The sequence below is a fragment of the Triturus cristatus genome, chromosome 5_2 (genome assembly GCF_964204655.1).
Source record: "Triturus cristatus chromosome 5_2, aTriCri1.1, whole genome shotgun sequence".
Lineage (NCBI taxonomy): Eukaryota > Metazoa > Chordata > Amphibia > Caudata > Salamandridae > Triturus > Triturus cristatus.
This window is the reverse complement of record NC_140588.1, coordinates 64,263,654-64,284,433: the sequence shown is the minus strand read 5'-3', so window position 1 is coordinate 64,284,433 and position 20,780 is coordinate 64,263,654. Positions and strand designations below refer to the sequence as shown.

Sequence of the window (20,780 nt, the reverse complement as noted above, 5' to 3'; positions counted from 1 at the left end):
TTGTTCTGGACTTCCTGCTTGAATCCTGAAATTCTGAGCCAAGCCGGTCTCCTTTCAGTGATCCCTATGGCCATTAGTCTGCTCGAAGTATCAGCCCTGTCCAATGCAGTCTTAATGCATGAGTTGGCGATATTCTTCCCCCTCCTCCACTAGATTGGAATCCCTTTGACGGTACTCTTCTGGGAGATGCTGGACTAGTTCCCCCACCTCAGCCCAATGCTGGTACTGGTGTCTGTTCAGTAGCGCGTTTGAGTTTGCCATGCGCCAGTGCATTGCGGCGTTTCTTTCTTCCTTCCAGTGAGGTCCATCCTTCTGGTCTCCTTATCAGGAGGTGGGCCCGAGGTCGCCGGCACATTGTCTCTTTTCCTGGCCGTGGAAGCAATGATGTAGTCGGCAGTGACCGATCCCTTGATGTAAGGAGGGTCCTGCGAGGAGTGCTTGTACTTCTTTTCCGTTCTGGGTGTGATGGACAGGCATGTTGCTGGGTCCTTAAATGCCTCCTTCCCTTGGTTCATCACGCTTTGGAGCATGGGGAGGAACTGGCTCCTCGTCTGGATGGGGAGCAGAGTTTCGAGTAGGAAATCTGCTTTAGGCTTCTCCTCGTCCAATTTCACACCAAAGGCTGCTGCAGCACTCTTGACGACCATGTTGTAAGCCCCGATGTCGTCTGGTGGCGAAGGCCTCGAAGGGTAAGAGTCCACGGGCTCTTCAGGATTTTCGGCGTCGATGTCCTGCCATTCCAGCTCATGAGTCACCGACGGCGCCGAGCCGTAGAACGACTGCTGATCCTCTTCCTCATCTTCTCCCTCATAGTAGGGGCCTTCTTCCTCCTCTTCAGGACCTCTCGACTGCTCTTCTGCGTCGAATTCTTCCTGTTCCTCGATAGACTACATCCGTCGATGGGACCGTTGGGAGTTTGAATTTTTTCATTCTTTCGTCGAACTCCTTCTTCCTCTGAAGGATGCTCTCCATCTCCGCCTCGAGCCTTCTCTTTTTCTTTTCCATTTCGGAGATGTGCTCGGCGTCGACCGCAGGTCTCTTCGACGGTGCTTGCGTCGACGCGGCCTTGTCTTTCGTCGCCGAACGTCCCACCTCGTGGGTCTGTTTCGACGAACTTCGTCTCAGCGGCCTTCGGCACCTGGGAGTCCTTCTCTCCTTGGATCCACTCGCGGTCGTCGAAATTTTCGGCGCCGGTGTTCCCTTCGAGGACTTTGACTCATTTTTTCGAGAGTCACTTTCAGATTTTCGGGGCCCTTTCGGTGGTTTTGTACTCTACGTGTCTCTTACCTCGTCAGGCGTTTTCTTATCGGTCTCTGTGACCGTAAAGACATCAGGTCCCTCGGCGATGTTGTCTTCGTCAGTGGAGAGGCCCAGATCGTACAGTGACAGGGCCTTACCCTTGCCTTCCATGTTAAAGTTGGCTCTCCTCTGCCGTTCTCTCACCCGGAGAGTCTTCGGCGCGAAAGCAGAACAGGCGTTGCAGTCCTTGCTCTCGTGGTCGATCGGCAGGCAAAGGTTGCAGACCGGATGTTGGTCCTTCTGCGCGTACTTGTGGTGGCAGTTAGGGCAGAACTTAAATGGTGTCTTGTCCATTGCGCTCAGAGCCTCTGAGTGCGCATTTTCCTATGGGCGTCAAAGAATTTCGAGAATCTCCTCCTTAGTCGTCCCGGCTGGAATTCCTTCCTCTCTGTAGTCTTCTAAAAATTCTCCTTCGATGAAACTCGCGTATTTTCCCTCTTCCTTCGTCTAAAACTCTGGAGCTTCTCGATGACGATCCAGACCCAACGGCGGAAAAAAGAATCTGAAGATGGCGCCCCAAAGGTGGGACTTCCACAGGAAGCACGACGACGTCATGAGAGGTGCACCAAATTGTGGGACGTCGACGCCCACCTGGGCTACAAAAAAAAAAACCCACAAAAGAAAGACTACGAATCCGGACCCAATCACCAGATCGCGGAATAATGCACAGCATAGTGAATCCAGAAAGATTCACGCTGCAAAACTCAACCCTAGGCCAATGGTTTATATATAAAAAATATATGCTTGTTTTATTTTAGAACCAACAACAGGTATTAAAATATACTTTCTCAGAATGAGATGCTTTATATAAATACTTTTGCAATATGCAATTGACTTTTGTAGAAAGTTACAAGTGGTTGCAATAGGCAACACAATTTTAAACAATGCATTGAGTTCAATGGAAGTTAAGTTATTTGCAACAGATTACTTTTAGGATTACTTTTGGGATTCCAGGACTGGATCCTAGATTCAGTCCTGGGTCAGTACTTAGAAGCAAGTGATAAAAGTACACTTAATTACTGTGATTATTTTTAGACAATATTTTGCTATTTTAAAAGTTGACACTTTGAAAATATGTCATAGAAAACAGTCAATGATTCCCTATGGCAGAAAATGCAAGTTACAGGTATAGTATGTTCTCGTTACTTTTGTAATCCAGTACTGGGTACCTAGACTCAGTACTGGGACCTTTATCCAAAACAGGTAAGCAATTACGTTTTCAGAAGTTATACGATTTTTAAAGAATATTTAAAGTTTACTGAAATTGACAAGAAATTTCACAGAAAAACAGTCAATGATTTCCTATGGGAGAAAATTGGGTTACTGGTAAGTACAGTTGCAAGTATTTTTCAGAGTCAGTGCTGGGCACCAAGATCCAGCACTGGGAGCTCCCCCAATAGCAGGTGAGTGTTTGTTACTCGGCTGATTTTTGGTGAATATTTTAAGAAAAAGGTTACCCTATGAAGAAAGGAATATGCTACTTACCAGTATGCATCTGTTCTTAGCATGTAGAGCTGCAGATCTACACACTTTTGCATAGATCGCCATCTGGTGTTGGGCCCGGATGTTTGCAGTTTGTTTTTCCTCTTGGAAAGTCTTTGGAAGTCACGAGGTCGGGGACTCCTCCCTTGGATCGTATTGCGCATGGGCTTCGGCTCCATCCTCAGATTGTTTTTCGCCAACAGGGAAAGATGGAGCGTAGTAACAGTGAAGAAACCCATGTGTGTTGTATCTAAATAAGATAGACTGGAACAGATACAGGTAGCCGGGGAGGCGTGTGTAGATCTGCAGCTCTACATGCCAAGAACAGATGCATACTGGTAAGTAGCATATTCCGTTCGAGGCATATGAGCTGCAGATTACACACTTTTGCATAGACTATATAGCAGTTCCCAACCTTAGCGGCGACCACCAGTATCTGTTGCAGTGGTTTGAAATAGTCTTTTTAGTACAGCCTGGCCCACACTAGCTTGTTGCTTGGTTTGCACATCTACACAGTAATGTTTAGTGAAAGTGTGCGGTGTTTACCATGTAGCTGCTTTGCAGATATAATCTAATGGGATGTTCCCTAGAAAAGCCATAGAAGCCCCTATCTTTCGTGTAGAGTGGGCTTTAGCGGGAACAGATAGCATTCGTTTTGCTTTGTGGTAGCAAATCTGTATGCATTTTACAATCCACCTAGCTATCCCTGATTTTGAGATGGGGTTGCCCCTGTGTGGTGGAGAGAAGGAGACAAACAGTTGTTTGGTCTTTCTGAAAGGATGTGTTCTTTGGATATAGTAAAGTAAGGCCCGTTTAACATCTAGCGTGTGTAGAGTCCTTTCTGCAACAGTTTGAGGTTGCGAGAAAAATACCGGTAATTCTACCGATTGGTTTAGATGAAAGGGGGAAATTACTTTGAGTAGGAATTTTGGGTTGGTACGGAGAACAACATTTTTTTGGTGCATTTGGAAAAAAGGTTCTTGTATAGTAAGTGCTTGTATCTCACTGACCCTTCTAAGGGAAGTGATGGCTACAAGAAAAACTGTTTTCCATGTGAGAAATTGCAGTTGGCATTTATGCAAAGGTTCGAAGGGCGGTACCATTAGTCTTGTGAGAACTATATTTAAGTTCCACGCAGGTGAGGGTGGTACTCTGGGGGGGAATTATCCGCTTGAGGCCTTCCATGAAGGCTTTAATGGCAGGCACTCTGAAAAGTGATAGGTGCTGCCTGTTCTGTAGGTAAGCAGCAATTGCTGCGAGGTGTAACCGAATGGATGTATATGCTAGGTTACACTTTTGTAGATGGAGCAAGTAGCATATGATGTGCTATATAGATACGTCTAGAGGGTTGATTGTGTTATGGCAATAAACAACAAATGTTTTCCACTTTGCAGCGTAGCAGGCCCTAGTAGTAGGGCGTCTAGCTTCTCTGATGACGTTCATGCAGTCAGGGGGAAGGTTAAGGTATCCGAATTCTAGGATCTCAGGAGCCAGATCGCAAGGGTGAGCTGAGCTGGGTCAGGGTGTCTGATCTATCCATGGTTCTGGATTAAGAGGCATGGTGAGAGGTGTAGCTTTTGGTGTGGTACTACAGAGAGTTCCAGCAGCGTGGTGTACCACGTTGTCTGGCCCACGTTGGAGCTACTAGGATCAGTGTGAGGGAGTGCTATTGTAGCTTTCGCACCACTAGTGGAATTAGTGGGAGAGGTGGAAAGGCGTACGCAAATTTGCCTGACCAGTTCATCCATATCGCATTGCCTTTGGACAATGGGTGTGGGTATCTGGCGGCGAAGTTTGGGCATTTTTTGTTTTCGTAGGTGGCGAAGAGGTCTATCTGTGGATGCCCCCATATCTGAAAGAACGGGTGAAGAACCTGTGGGTGAAGATCCCACTCGTGGATCTGCTGCGTCTGTCTGCTGAGCAGATCTGCCATGGTGTTTTGGACTCCTGGGACATGTTGGGCTAGGAGAAAGATTGTGTGTGGAATTGCCCATCTCCATATGCTCTGTGCTAGTCGAGAGAGCTGTGGAGTGTGTGTGCCGCCTTGTTTTTGAATGTAGTACATGGCAGTCATGTCTGTGCGAATAAGGACTGCTTTGCTTAAAATTTGTGTGTGAAAGGATTTTAGGGCTAGAAAGATTGCCAGTAACTCCAGGTGGTTGATGTGGAGCAACTTTTGTTGCGGCGTCCATGTGCCTTGCACTGTGAGGTGTAATAGATGAGCTCCCCAGCCGGGGAGTGATGCGTCTGTTAGGATTATTTGTGGAACCGGGTCCAGGAACGGTCGACCTTTGGAAAGATTTGTGGTGTTCCACCACTGCAGAGAGCGATGGGTGCGACCGTCTACCAACACCAGAACTGTCAGTTGCCCCTGGGCCTGGTCCCATTGGCGCGCTAAGCACTCTTGGAGTGGACGCATCTGGAGTCTTGCATGAGGCACTATGAAAACGCAAGAGGCCATCATCCCTATTAGTTGCATAAACACTCTTGCTGGAAGAGAGTGTTGAAGTATGAATTTTTGACGCAAAGCCTGAATGCTTGCAATCCTGGCAGGATTGGGGTAGGCTATGGCTTTTGAGGTGTCTATGGTGGCACCGAGGTACTGCTTCATGTGGGATGGTGTTAGCTGGGACTTTTGGAGGTTCACCGTGAAGCCTAGCTGGTGAAGTAGTTGGATTGTAGTGGCGGTGTGGTGTACACATTGGTTGTAGGACGTGGCTTTTATCAGCCAGTCGTCTAAATATGGGAAGACGTGAATGTGCTGTCTTCTGAGGTGTGCCGCCACTACCGCTAGGCACTTGGTGAATACCCTTGGTGCTGTTGTGACCCCGAATGGGAGCACCTTGAACTGGTAGTGTTGCCCGTCCACTACAAATCTGAGGTACTTCCTGTGAGCATGGTGTACCGGAATGTGAAAGTATGCGTCTTTCAAGTCCAGTGTGGTGAGAAAGTCGTTCTGGGAGAGGAGCGGAAGTACCTGCTGAAGTGTCACCATGTGAAAATGGTCCGAATGTATGTATGCGTTTAGAGGTTGGAGATCTAGAATAGGTCGTTGAGTCTCGTCTCTTTTTGGTATCAGAAAATATAGGGAGTAGACCCCTAAATTTTGCTGATTGGCGGGGACTTGTTATATTGCCTGTTTTTGTAGGAGGGAGATTACCTCCTGTTTTAGTAATGTGGAATGTTCTTGTGACATTGGGCGTTGCCTAGGTGGAATGTTTGGGGGGGTAGATGTCAATTCTAGGCAGTACCCCGAGCGAATAATTTGGGTCACCCATTTGTCTGAGGTGATGGTCTCCCAGACCTGAAGAAAATTTTGGAGCCTGCCCCCGACCGGAGTGGGATGGTCTGGAGGGAGGGGGGGGGGGGGGGGGGGGTGGGTGGGTGTCATTGGGTAGGCGGTGTGGCAGAGCGGGCGGTATTTGTTTTGCCTCTGCCTTTATTGTTATTGCCCCTATAGCCGCCTCTTTGATAACCCCTTGTGAAGGTGGATTGAGCAGGGGATTTGCAGGAAGTGGACGCGCTATCTGAGGAGTAGCCTCTAGCCGTACCCCGAAAGGAAGAGCGGCAAAAAGAGCGCCTAGGAGGGTGTGACTGCAGGGCTCCCATAGATTTCGCCGTATCCGTGTCCTTCATCCTCGAGGGCTTCATCTACCTTTGGACCGAATAGATGTTCTTGGTCAAAGGGATGATTTAGGATGGAGGCCTGTAGGTTTAAAGCCTGAAACTCTCAGCCAAGCATGGCGACGGAGGAGGACACTAGTGTTAATGGCCCTGGAGGCTGTGTCTGCTGCATCTAAGGCACAGCGTATAGAGGGGTTATAGTCTTACCCTCTTGAATTAATTTGTTGGCCCTATTTCTGTATTTTTCTGGGAGATGGTGCATGATGGTTTCTAATTCATCATAATGCGCTCTATCGTATCTGGCCAATAGCGCTTGAGTGTTGGCGATACGCCTTATATTGGCTGCCTGCGACGCAGTGCGCTTTCCTGACGCGTCTAGTAGCTTTGACTGTCAGGTGGTGGTGCTTCGCCTGACGCCTGGGAGTTTGACCTCTTCCCATGCAGTGGAAACCACTAGGGAATCTAGTGGCGCTGGCCCTTTGATATAGGCAAGATCTGTGGGTGCAGCTTTGTACTTTCTCTATGCGTGGGTTCATGACCCTAGCCCTGACTGGGTCTTTAAAAACCTCTGGCGCATGTTTTATTACCCCCTTGAACATAGGTAGTATGTGCGGTATCAAAGGTGTCGGAGGAAATCCTCCTCTACCGGGTCAGTGTGTAGCTCTACCCCGTGATAATGTGCCGCCCTCTGAAGTAGGTGGTGGAAACCTATCGAGTCTTCCGGTGGAGATGGCCTGGACGGGTAAAGGTCATCTTGTGGGACATCTGGAATGTCTGGATTATTATAGTTGTCCCATGGGTCTGGGGATCCTGTAGGGGTGGGGTCTTGTGGCACATCCCCTGGATCGTAATATGGGTCCCCCTGATCATCATGGTCTGGAGACTGGGTCGGGGAGCGATGAGGTGGGGGTGGAGAAGGTGGAGGGGCGGAGGTGGAGAGGGTGGAGGAGGTGGGGAAGGTATTCTGAAAGGGGAGGTAGCAGAGTCTTTCCTCTTTGGAGGTGCAGGCGGAGCCGGTTTGTCCAAATGTCTTTTTTTTTATTTTTTTTTTTTTTTAAGAAGAGTGCCAAATGTCCAGTTTTTGGATCCTTGGTAAGTGTCTTTTGCAAGGGATCCGGTGTAAACAGTTCCTGTGACAATGTATGCTCCGTCGGCGCCGAAGGTTTCGGGGGCGATGACTTTTTAGGCTTGTCCGTGCCGTGCTTTTTGGGAACCTCCAATTTCTTGGTCGGCGCCGAGGTGGACTTCGACGCGGAAGTGTCGGTGTCGAGGGCCTTATGGGGTTTGGTCGGTACCGAAAGGCTGGGTTTCGACCCCGAGGGCTTCGGTGCGGAGCTCGGTGTAGAGTTAGAGGCCGGTCTCTTTCGGTGCCGAAGTGTGTTTCTCGGCACCGCTGGAAGGTGGGCTCGGGCCCGAGCCGCCGGGAGGCTTATTTGGCTTCTTCACTGGGCCCGAAGGTGGGGTGTGTGAAGCAGTGTCTCTGGTCTTGCCTAGGCCCGGAGGCAAAGGCGTGACCGAAGCCTTTTTGGGTGTCGGCGGGGGTATAGTACTCACGACCCTCTGCACCTGGGTGATGTCCTCCACATCAGAGTTGTCGGCTTCGGAAGCACTGACGAGGTCCTCTTCGGTGTGCTGCTGTCCCGGAGCTTCGACGTCGTCCCCGTAGATGTCGAGTGGAACGAAGGTCGAGGAGTGCGCCATGTTTCATCTGGCCCTTCGATCTCGAATAGTCTTTTTCGATCTGAAAGACTTGCAGGCGGGACAGTCTCGAGCCTCGTGTTCAGTAATCTGGATCTGAACAATACAGCGATGAGCGAGGATTCCGCTTCCATCGTCGAACTGGAAATGTTCGGAACCCGAGCGCGAAGTATTACATCCGAGCCCGATTGCGGAAAAAAACAATCTGAGGATGGAGCCGAAGCCCATGCGCAATACGATCCAAGGGAGGAGTCACCGACCTCGTGACTTCCAAAGACTTTCCAAGAGGAAAAACAAACTGCAAACATCCGGGCCCAACACCAGATGGCGATCTATGCAAAAGTGTGTAATCTGCAGCTCATATGCCTCGAACATAGAGTTATCGGTTTAAAGGTAAGTACTAGACTGGCACAGTTGAGGTTCTGGGCATAGACTCAGGGGTCCCCCAGGGTCAGGTAGGTACAGTTGGTTCACCCTCAGCGGCTCTAGGGCGGCCGGGTGCAGAGAGAGTTAGGCCCAATGTTATCCTAAGAGGGATAGGGGGACCTTGGTTGGTGGCTGCTGACTAGCAAGCCATGCGGCTGTGGGAGCTGGGCTTACTTAGGGCAAGTGGGGAAGTAGGTAGGTGTAGAGGTTGCACTGCCAGGGCCACTCGGGCAGCTGGGTGCAGGGTGCTTTTGAGCCTTCGGGCGCTCAATTGGTTTCAATGGGAAATCTCCGGTTTAGAAAAAGACTGCAAGCTCGGGGACGAGGATTCTTCAGGTGCCACCACCACTTCGAGAGGTAAGTTGGGTAGGAGGAGGATAGGTGGGTACCCCGGGATTGGGCACAGGGGGCCGCGGGGCGCCGCGTGCAGGGGTGCCTTTTGGTGTCAGGAAATCTTACCCTCTGTTGATCGCAGTAGGGGGGGCACCTTGTTCTGAGGCTGCAGGCTTCTTCAGGAGTGTCGAGGGAGGTCCTTGGGTGCCGGACTCGGGGTCACAGTCGGTCGTCCTCGTGGTCTTTGTTCACTCTGGCACTGGCCAGGCTTGGCTGGTGCAGTGTGTACTGGGTTTGCGGTTCCGGGCTGCTGCCAGGGATTAGAAGTGGGTTTTGAGTAGAGCCTCTACTCATGGGAGTCCCAGGGGCTTAGAGCCAACAGGTAGCCAGGTCCTCCGGGGCTGGTGAGGTTGCTGGCCACAAGAGATGCCGCGCTGGAGCAGGAGCTGGTTCGAGGGTCGACAGGCCGGTAGGGCTGGGGCCAAAGCAGTTGGTGTCTTTCCTCTCTTTAGCAGCTGCAGGGCAGGTCTTTGTTCTTCTTGCTCTTCTTGTAGTTTTTGAATCTGGAATCTGGGAGAGGAAGGCTCAGGGGGCCCCCAAATACTAGATTTAGGGGCGTTACAGGTAGGTGAAGGCCAGGGTCCAAAGGGTCCCTGTCCTGGGGTGGGTACACCCCCTATCCTGCCTCTCTCCTGTGGGAGGGGAGCAGTAGCCTAATCCTGATAGGGTAGGGCCTCCCATCTTCAAGATGGCGAGAGCCCGGAGATGTGCTTCACCTCGCCTCCCCCACCTGAGGGGTGGGGTGGGCAGGCTGGCACATCCCCTGTCCTTGTATGGTGTTTCCGGCCAAGCTTCCCACCAGAGTGGGGGGTTGCAGTGGCCTGGGGAAACTCTCAGAGGCGGCATGCCTTTGAAGCTTCCCTTTGCTCTTCCTGGGGGAGGAGATTTAGCACCTCGCCCAGGATGTGCATTGTTGCAGGCCCAGGAGAGCAGGGGCTCTCCCACCCAGGGGTCCAGCAACGTGTCTGCTGTGTGGCAGCCTGGGCAGCCTCAGAGCAGACGTGGATTGTAGGTTAGTTGTAAGAGGGCATCTCTAAAATGCCCTCTGGGGTGCTTGGTACATTAAATCCCACACTGGCATCATTGTGGGTTTAATGTGCTGAGAAGTTTGATACCAATCTTCCCAGTCTTCAGTGTTGCCATTATGGTGCTGTGGAGTTCGTGTTTGACGAGCTCTCAGCATCATGTACTCTTAAATGGCAGCACTGCACTTACAGTGCCCAGGAATGGACCTGGGTACTGTAGGGGAACAGGGCTCCTGCGCCCACACCATTGGCATAAGGCACCCAGCCAGAGGGGTGGCTGATGTATGCCATGGCAGTGTAGGTGATGGGCATGGCACACAGATGTGTGCCATGTCGACTGTTTAGTCCTGCACCCAGACTGCAAAGGCAGTGTGTGTGTGTGTGTGTGTGTAAGGGTACAGGGCCTCCAAGGGTGGCACAATGAGTGCTGCAGCCCTTAGAGGCCTTCCCTGGTCACAAGGCCCTGGGTACCTAGGGTACCATTTACTAGGGGCTGACATGTGGCCAGGGTTTGCCAATTGGGAGTTTGTGGGTTTTAGAGAAGGAACATAGGCCCTGGGCACCTGATTGGCAGGAGCCCAGGGTACACTCAAAGTACATTCAGCATTTTAGCAAAAAGTGGGGGCATATCATGCAAGAAAGATGCCACTTTCTCACACACGCCCAAAGGGAGGGGAGCGAGGGAGGGGAGAGAGGAAGGGGGCCTGCTCCTGATAGCAGGAGAGGCTGGGGGTCGCACTGCAAAGGCTGCCAGGCCTTTGAAGCTCCCTTGCCACAGATTGCTCTTCCTGGCCTAGGGCAGGTGTGAACACCTCCGCCCAGGCAAGGCTTGGTTTCTGGGCTCAGGGAGTGTAGGCTCCCACCCTAGGGGGTCCAGAAACAGGTCTTGTGGTGGCAGGCTGGTGTGTACCAGTCAGGGAACCCACTAGAGGCTGGACGTTTTTCAGGGGGCATCTCTGAGATGCCCTCTGTGTGCGCATTTCTCATTAACTCCCACATTGGCATCAGTGTGGGTTTAATGGGCTGAGAAGTTTGATATCAAACTTCTCAGTTTTAAGTGTAGCCATTATAGTGCTGTGGTGTTTGTAATGACATGCTCCCAGCACCATATACTCTTAATGGCAGCACTGCACTTACAATGCCTAAGAATGGACTTAGTCACTGTAGGGGTACAGGGCTCATGCACTTGTACCCTCACCACTGGCATAGGGCATCCAGCTAGAGGGGTGACTGATCTATGCCAGGGCAGTGGGTTGTAGGCATGGCACACAGGGAGGTGTGCCATGTCGAGACTTCACTTTGTTCTGCAACACACACACACAGCCTGCAAAGGCAGTGTGTGTGTGTATGTAAAGGTACAGGGCCTCTAAGGATGGCACAATAAGTGCTGCAGCCCTTGGTGGTCTTCCCTGGTCACAGTGCCCTGGGTACCTGTGGTACCATTTACCAGGGGCTGACCTGTGGCCAGAGATGCCAATTGGGTTAATTTTGGGGAAAGAACACAGGCCCTGGGAACCTGTTTGCAGGGACTGAGGGGACACCAAGAAAAAGTGCATCAGTAGTCTGGCAAAAAGTGTGTGTGTGTGTGGGGGGGGGGGGGGGCTGGGTTACTGCAACAGAAACCCAATTTCCTACAGCAAGGTTATCATCTTCCTTGTTCGATAGGCCACGGTCTCTTTAAGAAATACTTTCCTTCTGCAACCAGTATATTGTAGTGTGCCTGCCTCGGTTTTTTCCTGGCTTTTAGCATCTTAGGCTTGAACTCAGTACATGTGTTGAATCCCTTGGTGTTGTGCTATCTCAGTAGGGAAAAGGCAGCACACCTGGTTGCTATTCCTCTGCAACACTTATGGTGGCACTCTGGGCAGTACCTAATCTCCCCTAGTGCAGGGTGAGCCTTGGCTTTGCATTCCCTGACCTCAACTCGTTGGCCGCCAACATGCCCCACCGGAGAATTCCGTACCCAACCACTACATGGCAGAATAATGCACAGCATGTCAATACAGAAAAGATTCATGCTGTTAAAATGTGGTCCAGGATTCAGGGAAGGATAGGCAGGTCCAGGTTTGCTTTCTGAGATGGAACGAATGTTTCGAGGAGGATGCATGAAGCATCAAGTTGGACCCCGTATGTGTCTGCCGCCCTCTTTAAAAAAGTACAGTGTACATGGACAGATCATCTAGTGTTGAGGGCCTCGAGGGATAGTTGTCGACATCCTCCTTAGGTAATTCGGCGTCAAGATACACCAAATGTCGCCGAGTTGGCCCTGGTCATTGTGTGTAACTGATTATTCATCGAAGAACTCTTCCTGTGGCTCTGCAGTAGAGTGTCTCTCTGTGCCCAATTTATCAGTCAGTCTGTCTCTGCCCCAAGGGTTTCGGTGAGATGCGAAATCCCGTTATGCAATTCAACATCTTTTTTGTAGGAGTGATGCCATTTCGACTTGTCAGCATTTCTTGCTTTTGATCTTGAGCGCTTGTTGTTCGCCTTGGACCGAAGACTCATTTCTTTTTGAGGTTGGCCAATTTTTGGCTTTCTGCTCCCTGTCTGTCCCCTTCACGCAATCTTGTAGGCCTCCTGGCACCAAAGGATGGCTAGAAGGCTTGACCTCCCTTGTTATTCTTTTGTCAGGACCTGTGTGACTTTGTTCACGCCGACCTTCTGCCGCTGAGGGTTTCTACCCCGACGCAGCGTTTGAAGACTTAAGAATCAGCACTCGTCTGTGTCTTGGTAACCTTTTGCCTTTTTTCGTCGTCTCTTGCTGCCGTCTTCTCAACCTCCATCTTTTCTTTGTTGAGGACGCTTTACTCAGCATCAGACTCTTCTGCCTGCTCGACCTCAACATTCTCCTCTTCTTCCTCGGTGGAGAAGTCCAGATCCTTCAGGGACTCTGGTGTTCCGAGAGTCAGCCATGGCGTAGCCCAGGTGCTGCTGGAGTCTCACTTTCAGCATCTTCAGGAGGAGTTCTGGGCAGTCCTTATTTGTGTGGTCCTTCAAGCGACTAGTTGCAAACATCGTAGTGATCGCGTAGCACAAACTTGTGGTTGCAGTTGGGGGAAGAAGTTAAAAAGGTTGTGCTCTATGCATCTGCATTCTCACGCAATGTGGGGCTCACCAGCCAGGTCCATTGTTGGGGTTGAGAAGGCAGCCCCCTTCTCTAGCCTTTGATCTTGTGTGTCTTCCAATGATCTTTGGTGTTTTCTGTGGGAAAACTGTTTTCAGAAATTTTGAAGAATTGTTATGAGTTCCTCTGTCGTGCTACTAGACCAAACGGTGGAAAAAGAAATCTGAAAATGGTGACCGCACGCAGGAACTTTCTCCACATACGTCTGGTGCAACATAGGGGATGGACTTTCAACTAAATGGTGGTTGACAACGCCCAGAGCAAAAATATGGAAGGCGAAACAGTATTCTAGACACAACCATTAGATGGCGGAATAGACTAATTGCACGTAAATACAGACAAAGTATCATGTGGAGCAACTCAAGAGGTCTTGCGGTGAAATTATTAATGTCTTCGGACTCGCACCAATGCATTAATTTGTGCCAGCATCTTGTGTGGATTGATTTGGGGGCAGACTTTCTGGATGCCAAGAATACTTCTGCAACCTCATCAGGAATACAAAAGGATTATAGCTGGCACGCTCGTGGTCTCTGAGGTTGGGAGTCTCTCTCTCTCTCTCTCTCTCTCTCTCTCTCTCTCTCTCTCTCTCACAGTCTCCTCTTTCTCACAGTCTCCTCCCCCCTGCGGGAAAGTGGCAGCTGAGCGCCTACAGATCTGCATACCAGATCTTTCTCACCCAGTATGGAGCGCTGAAAATCAACTGCTCTCGGTCCTCCCACAGTTCAAACACAGAGCTTAATCAGGAGACAGATCAGAAGGCTGGATCGGCAGCAGGTTGGTGGTTGTCAATACTGCTAAAAGTAAGCTGGGGCTTAGGGCATAGCACTGCTAAACATGGCTCCGCATAGGACAACCTGACCATCAGTAATGTGGTGATTACTGTTACTAGGAAAACTAAAACAATAGGTTTCACGTTTGTTTATGTGTTGGACATGACCTCTACATATCTGGCAAGCAAGATTATGGTCTCTGATGAGCTACATATAGATGGTAATTCCTCTTCTCAAACCAGTATGCCCCTGTCTTCATCTCGCTCATCTCGACTCCGCTACCAACCTTTGTACAGCACTTTGCTGCTTGGGAACAAAGCCCAAGCATTGTAAATCATAAAAATACACAGTGAACATAAGTTACTTCAAAACAATTTTTTTTTGCAGTCATACTTAAAACCTCAATTACTTACAGTTTCTTCTTTGACTTTCACACAGTAAGCCTTTAAAATCTCACTGAGTTCCTGTGTAATGGTCATTATAAGTACTGCCTCGGCATCAGACTCAATTTCATAAGTTTCCTATAAAACAAACCAAAAGATTTTTAAAACGTAATAGTCCAAATTCAAAATAACCACTTATTAAGCATTCCCCTAGCATCAACCGAGCCAAAAGGCAAACAGTACTGCTTAATCTTAAAAAGAAGCCCAAATAAATAAATACAAACACTCCATCCACTACCCACTCCTTAATGCTATCCTCCATTTCTTTTCTTAAACATTTGCAGCTATTGGAAATTGTACAATCCTATAAAATGTATTTTATTTTATTCTAACATATCGGATATTGTAATGATACTCAGTATGTAAGGCCCACTGTGGAACAGATTGAGAAAACAAAACTGCTCCTTAACCGGTAGGAGCAGTTATGCAGCCTGAAGAGTTATCTGGATTCAGTCTGTGCATCTGTTCCACGATCTAGTGATTATGTCTGGAATCATGTTTGTCCCTCTTCTAGCTCTCTATTTTTTTGGGGTGTCGACCACAATATAGTGGTATTGCTGCCCCCCATATGACAGACTAAGCTCCAGAAGATCCTGTGCATGGTCACCATCTTCAGATTCTTTTTTCCCCCTTGCATCTGTCATGCTTGGAACTTTCCTTGCTTTTAAGTGTTGCTCACCTCGCCTGTTTGCTCTTACCCTCATTTCCAGGGTGGCAGGTGTGTCACATGTGAGGTCCCTTCAGCAACTTCCCCATCACCTCTGACTTCTATCATAGAGCTATCTCGCATGTGTTTTTCAGCCTTACTCCGTGGCATTGCTGACGGAGCCCATCTTCAAGGAGGAGAGGGTAGGCTGGCGATCCACTTATGTAACATGGTTTTTGTATTGATATTTTACCTTGCTGCAACCTGTTTTTATATCGAGATATGCGTACGGGGTGATTCACGAGTCACCGCATCACCAAGGTTTTCTCGAGGTTTAATCACTATTACACACCGTGCCACCTCGTTTAATTTAGTCACTCACTCCTTCATTTCCGTTTCGACACGAGGCATGATTAGCACAGCATCCTCACATTTGATACCGTATATGGACGCTCATTCAAGCCACCTCCCTGAGCAGTCACCATAGAGGTTACAACGACTAGTCTCACACCCTGTATGTCACCTACACCTGGACTCTGGACAGTTTGGGGCCCAGTGAGCCCATGATCATCACCATGTTAACCCAACCTCGGGGGGCACTATCCCATTCCCTTGGTTGATCATCTTTAATTGATCCCTATAGACACAAAAACCGGTCGACGTCCTCTTCATGCATGAGGCATCACAGCACTTAGTGTGCACCAGTGTCTCCGTTTATATAAGATATACAGAATATATATCTTTGTTAAGTTATTACCCCCTTTTTTTCTCCGCCCTCCCCCTTTCTTTTTGTCTCTTCCCCTCCCTTGCTTTGTCTCCCTTTTTAGGCTGTGAACAGGATTGACGTATAACAACGGATCCTGGACACTAACTGTCAAGTTGTCAAGAATTCCTGTCATACAAGGGAAACACGCCCTTATGTAAACAGGAGAGCTGTTACATAACTCAAGGAAAACACGCCCTTATGTAAACAGGAGAGCTGTTACATAACTCAAGGGAAACACGCCCTTATGTAAACAGGAGAGCTGTTACATAACTCAAGGGAAACACGCCCTTATGTAAACAGGAGAGCTGTTACATAACTCAAGGAAACACGCCCTTATGTAAACAGGAGAGCTGTTACATAACTCAAGGAAAACACGCCCTTATGTAAACAGGAGAGCTGTTACATAACTCAAGGAAAACACGCCCTATAAAGGGAGGAACCGGGAGGTACAACGCTGTCGGATATTGTGTTCACACCGACGTACCTGCTTCATGAAGAGCAGTGTTCCGGAGTGGTGCTCCAGTAAGGCAAGAACGGAGGTAGGTCGAGTCGTTACTCCCTGGGCCGTGTCTTGCCCCATCGTCACCTGTGAAGGACCCGGAAGCTCTACCGGTCAACCATTGAGTTTCGCTTTTTGACTCGGTTGAGTCCAAGCGCAGTGGCGCTTTTGCTGGTTGGAGTCGTAACTCCCAGCCCGACCAGAGACACAGGGACTGCCAGCTGTAACGCACACCAGGAGGTGTTTGCCGCGTTACAGACTCGGAAGTCCACAGGATCGATCGAGCGGCTGCTCTCGGTTCAGTCTTCTTGCTTGTGATTGGGGTATCGGTGACGCATCACCAGGAGGTGACTCCGCGTCCCGGTGCAGTCTGAGGAAGAGGTTGAGCGGCTGCTCCCTTCAGGTAGAGACCCCGGCTGGGTGTTTCCCTGACTCCTCGATTCTCCCCAACACTCTTCGTGCCCCTCACAGCCTACCGATTGGCATTGTCGGCCATTTCATTTCTGCCCTCTGTTGGCATACGCCGGGACCGGCGTATATGCAGAGGACGGTTAGGACCATCCGTGCTGTGGGCTGGTAACGTACTTAGCCTGGAGGATTCCAGTGACTATAACTTGTTTATTCTTTGTATTATATTTGCCTTCATTAAAACAACTAACCCTTCACTAGTGGTTGCGTCCTCATTGTCGTGTCTGTTAAACGATCCTGAGACGTTCAGGGCGTTACACAAGTATACCAGACCTAGGTAATGAGTGGGATTATGGGCAGTCTTTACCCGAAACCCATCCTCTAAAACACTTTCCCGGTCCTGACGAAGCGCTTTAGGATCCATTAGGGACCATTTTATAGCGCGAAACATGTTGACCTTTCATTAAACCACCTTTGTTAACACACCAATCGGGTCGAGAGAAGTGGGACTTTTATTTGGTCTTGATTCCCCTCTCTGAACAGCACTACAGTGCATCTCTATCCCAGAGTATTTTTAGTTTGGACCAGGGAACTCATGATTAAAAGATTTTAGTTCCCGGTTTCATTTTTAATCTTACACTCACTAGCACATTTCTACCCACATACCCTCACCCACAAATGCGGCAACTCCTTAAAAGAACTCCATCAGAGAGCCGCTAACCAAGGGCCCGTGAGGGACTGCAGCGCCACCCCCACGAGGAGCAACCGTGCCCAATGATGATGCTATACATCCGCGAGGGTGTGTGAGGGCACAGTAATACCACTAGGAGTACTCTCTCCTCACTCTGCACACTCACCCTACCTTTGGAGACATTCCCTTCTATCCACAGCTTACCTGCAGGCTGTCACTTCTCTCTTATATTATAGGAACTGTAACCATCCATTGGATAAATGTATAACTTTTAGGAGCTATGGTTCAGGACCTTTTTCAATGGCTCCAAGTACCTCCTCCTTGTTGATATTGTATAATCCAGAAAATGCTTCAGATTGCAAAACTACTGCTACTGGTAAGTAACAATTTTTTTATTGCTGCACAAATCCTTTTCTGGATTCACATGTTATACATCTTAATACCTAGCAGCGTTTGGTTCCTTGGGTAGGCTGGGTTGAAATGTGGGTGCGTTTGCAACCAGGTGTTGTAGCGCACACTGTCCTACCTGTGCTTGCTTGTTTATCTGGATGACCATGCAATAATGTTTATTGAAGGTATGAGGGAATGACAGTTGGGGCCGTGCAGATTTCGCCAATATGTACATTTACTAGGAATACTAGAGTTGCACCCTTTTTCTTGATTGCCCTGACGCTTGAGGACAGAGTTGTTCCCGCCCCTGTATAACAGGCTTGTATAGTTTCCAATAGACAACGTGCAATTGTCCTTTTCATTACTGGTCTGCCCTGGCAAAGGAGAGGAAGATTTGGCTCCCTTTTCTAACTGCTGTGGTTTCTTGTAGGTAATACAGAAGTGTTCTTCGCACGTCTAATGTGTGCAAAGCTCCTTCTGTCTGTGACTTTAGATTCTGGAAAAAGCTGGTAGTTAGATGCTTTGATAGACATGGAATTGTGATGAAACGGGCAGAAATTGAAGGCTTGTTCACAAGACGTCCTGGTGGAATTTAAGTATTGGTTCCTGGATTGTCAGTGCTTCCAACTCACTGACTGTGAAGGGACTTAATCACTATTAGGAATGCTGTATTTAGGGTCAGAAACTTCAGCTCTGCTTTGTGCATTGGCTCAAATGGCTGTCATCAGTTGTGTGTGTGTACTATATTCAGGTTCTACATTGGCGTTGGTATAGCCCTTGGTAGTGCTACTCTGATCTTTCCAGGAATCTTTCTACTACTGGGAGTGTGAAGAAACTGTTAGCTGTTGCTCCTCTGGTGTAGGCTTCTACAGCAGCTAGAAGGACCAATAGTAATGTGTAGGTCAAGCAGCTATCCAATAGATGGGTGAGGTGTATTAGTACCGTAAGGTGCTCAGTCCTTGAATAAATTTTTTGTTGCTCCTGCACCAGTGGATGCATCTGCTCCACTTGTCCGTGTAGCACGACCTAGTGCTTGGCTTTCTAGCCCTCGTCAGGATTTCCATTGTCCTGGGGACAACTGTAGGTGTTCAAACTCTAGGTATTGAGAAGCCAAGCAGGGTAGTCTAAGTGAGGCTGGTTCTGGGTGACACTTCCATTTTGCACAATTAACAGATCCGGTGTTGCTTTGATTGGAAACATCTGTCCTCTGGACTTTTCCAGTAGATCCACATTCCATTCCTGTCTGTACTAATAAGGGGGCGAGGAGTAGGAGTGATGTTCCTGGTTGTTTGACCTGGTACAGTACTCAAGGAAATCGGTGGAAAGGCATTAGCAAATTTCCAGGTACAAACTATCGACCGGGTATTCCCCGTTGATTGATGGTGTGGGAAGTTGGATGTGAAGTGCTGGCATTTTGCGATTCATGGACTTGCTAACAGGTCTATGCTTGGTTTGACCCTGTGTCTGCATACACTGTCCAGAACCTCCTCTCAGCGAAATTCCTCTTTATGTATGGTCACCCCCCAGTTTTGTAACTGATGCTGCTGGTTTTTCTACTCCGAGTGCACTGAGGCCTGCTAACCTGACCTCAGTGCCCTGACCCTAGAGTGTACATTGATTGCCTGTAGCAAATTGGAAATTGCTAACTTACCTGTAAGACCCTACCACGGTACCCAGGGAATTTAAGTTGGAGAGGTACCCCAGAGTTTGCAGCACTGGTTGTGCCACCTGAAAGTGCCCCTTTCGGACATGCTCACCCCCACATTTTGCCTGGTAGCCGATGCAATTTAGACAGAATTGCACTGGGTTCCTGCTATCCAGGTCCCCAGTGCCAAATCTCTTTCTCTAAAACTGTATAGGTGTTCCCTCAATTGGCAATACCTTTAGCACCCCTTGTAAGGCCCACATAAACGGTACCCCTGGTACGTAGGGCAGGGAGGCTAAAGAAAGTCCCCTGAGAGCTGCAGCATGTATTGTGCCACAATAAGGGACCCCTCAGCACCCACATGGAAACTGCCATTGCAGGCAGCATGCCATGGTGCAGTGAAAAGTGAAGACGTCATGGCACACCCCTAGATGCCATGCCTGAAGACACTGCATGCAGTATAGGTAAGTCACCTTTACAGCAGGCCTTACAGCCCTAGGGCAGGGTGCACTATACTATATGTGTGTATATATCGGATTAAGCAGATATGTCCCTGTGATCTCCAAGTTGATTCTTACATATTACAAGTAAGCAGGGAGGCAAGTTTAAATATATGCGCTTGACACTGCCAATTACGAGTTCCCCAGTTAGACGATGGCTTCATTAAAACTAGAGCTGTTTGGTGACAAACATCTCATATTAATAAACCCACACTGATTCCAGTGATGGCTTTAATACATGCACCCAGAGTGCACCTTACAGGTGCACCCTGAAAACCTACGAACTACTGGTATACTGGCTGACTGGTGTAGATTAGTCTTCCGCCACAGACAGGTTTCTGAACCCCTGCAGGTGAGAGCCCACACTCCGAGGGCAGAAACAGTGACTGCTCCGGCTGGAGGTGCGGTCACCTTGTCCAAGCAGTATGGCTAAGTAATCAGCATATCAAAGGCTTCAAAGGACTCTGCTGTCATTGATATGCGACCAAAGACTTGCCCAGACAGGTGAAATTTCAGCCCCTGTCCAGGGCCCATTTGACACCAGGACAGCCGGAAGAATTAGCTAGCCAGGAGGCGTGTTTCCCCCATCAGGCCACTACCATAAGGAAGGTTTGCTGCATAAAGACCTATTTTAGTGAACTATTAATTTATCGGTGAAATGCCATATTTAAAAAATTACTTACTTGATAAAGTTCTTGGTATCACAACTGATATAAAAACAAGTTATTTTTCTAAATTGGTCTCTGATTTATTCTTGAGTGTCTCATTTATTGCCTCAGAGTACAACAAATGCTTAGCACTACCCTCCGACAGGCTGTGGGAAACTAGGCTTTTGTTCCAGTAGTACCCCACTTTTTGCCTGGCATTTGATGTAACTTAAAGTGGAGTGCACTAGGTTCTGCTAACCGGGTCCCCAGTGCCAGTGTTCTTTCCACAAAAAGTAAATGCTCA

The 20,780-nt window shown here is 48.9% G+C and overlaps 1 protein-coding gene across 3 annotated transcripts in view; it reads right to left on the bottom strand.

The window, feature by feature from the left end:
• The window catches only part of LOC146822665 (uncharacterized), a 550,662-nt gene that overhangs the window by 175,854 nt on the left and 354,028 nt on the right, over window positions 1-20,780 (bottom strand). For all 3 annotated transcript variants that reach the window (XM_085606858.1, XM_085606859.1, XM_085606857.1), the window contains one exon: window positions 14,255-14,362. In XM_085606858.1, the coding sequence (XP_085462984.1) occupies window positions 14,255-14,362 (108 nt within the window). The remainder of the gene's footprint in view (window positions 1-14,254; window positions 14,363-20,780) is intronic.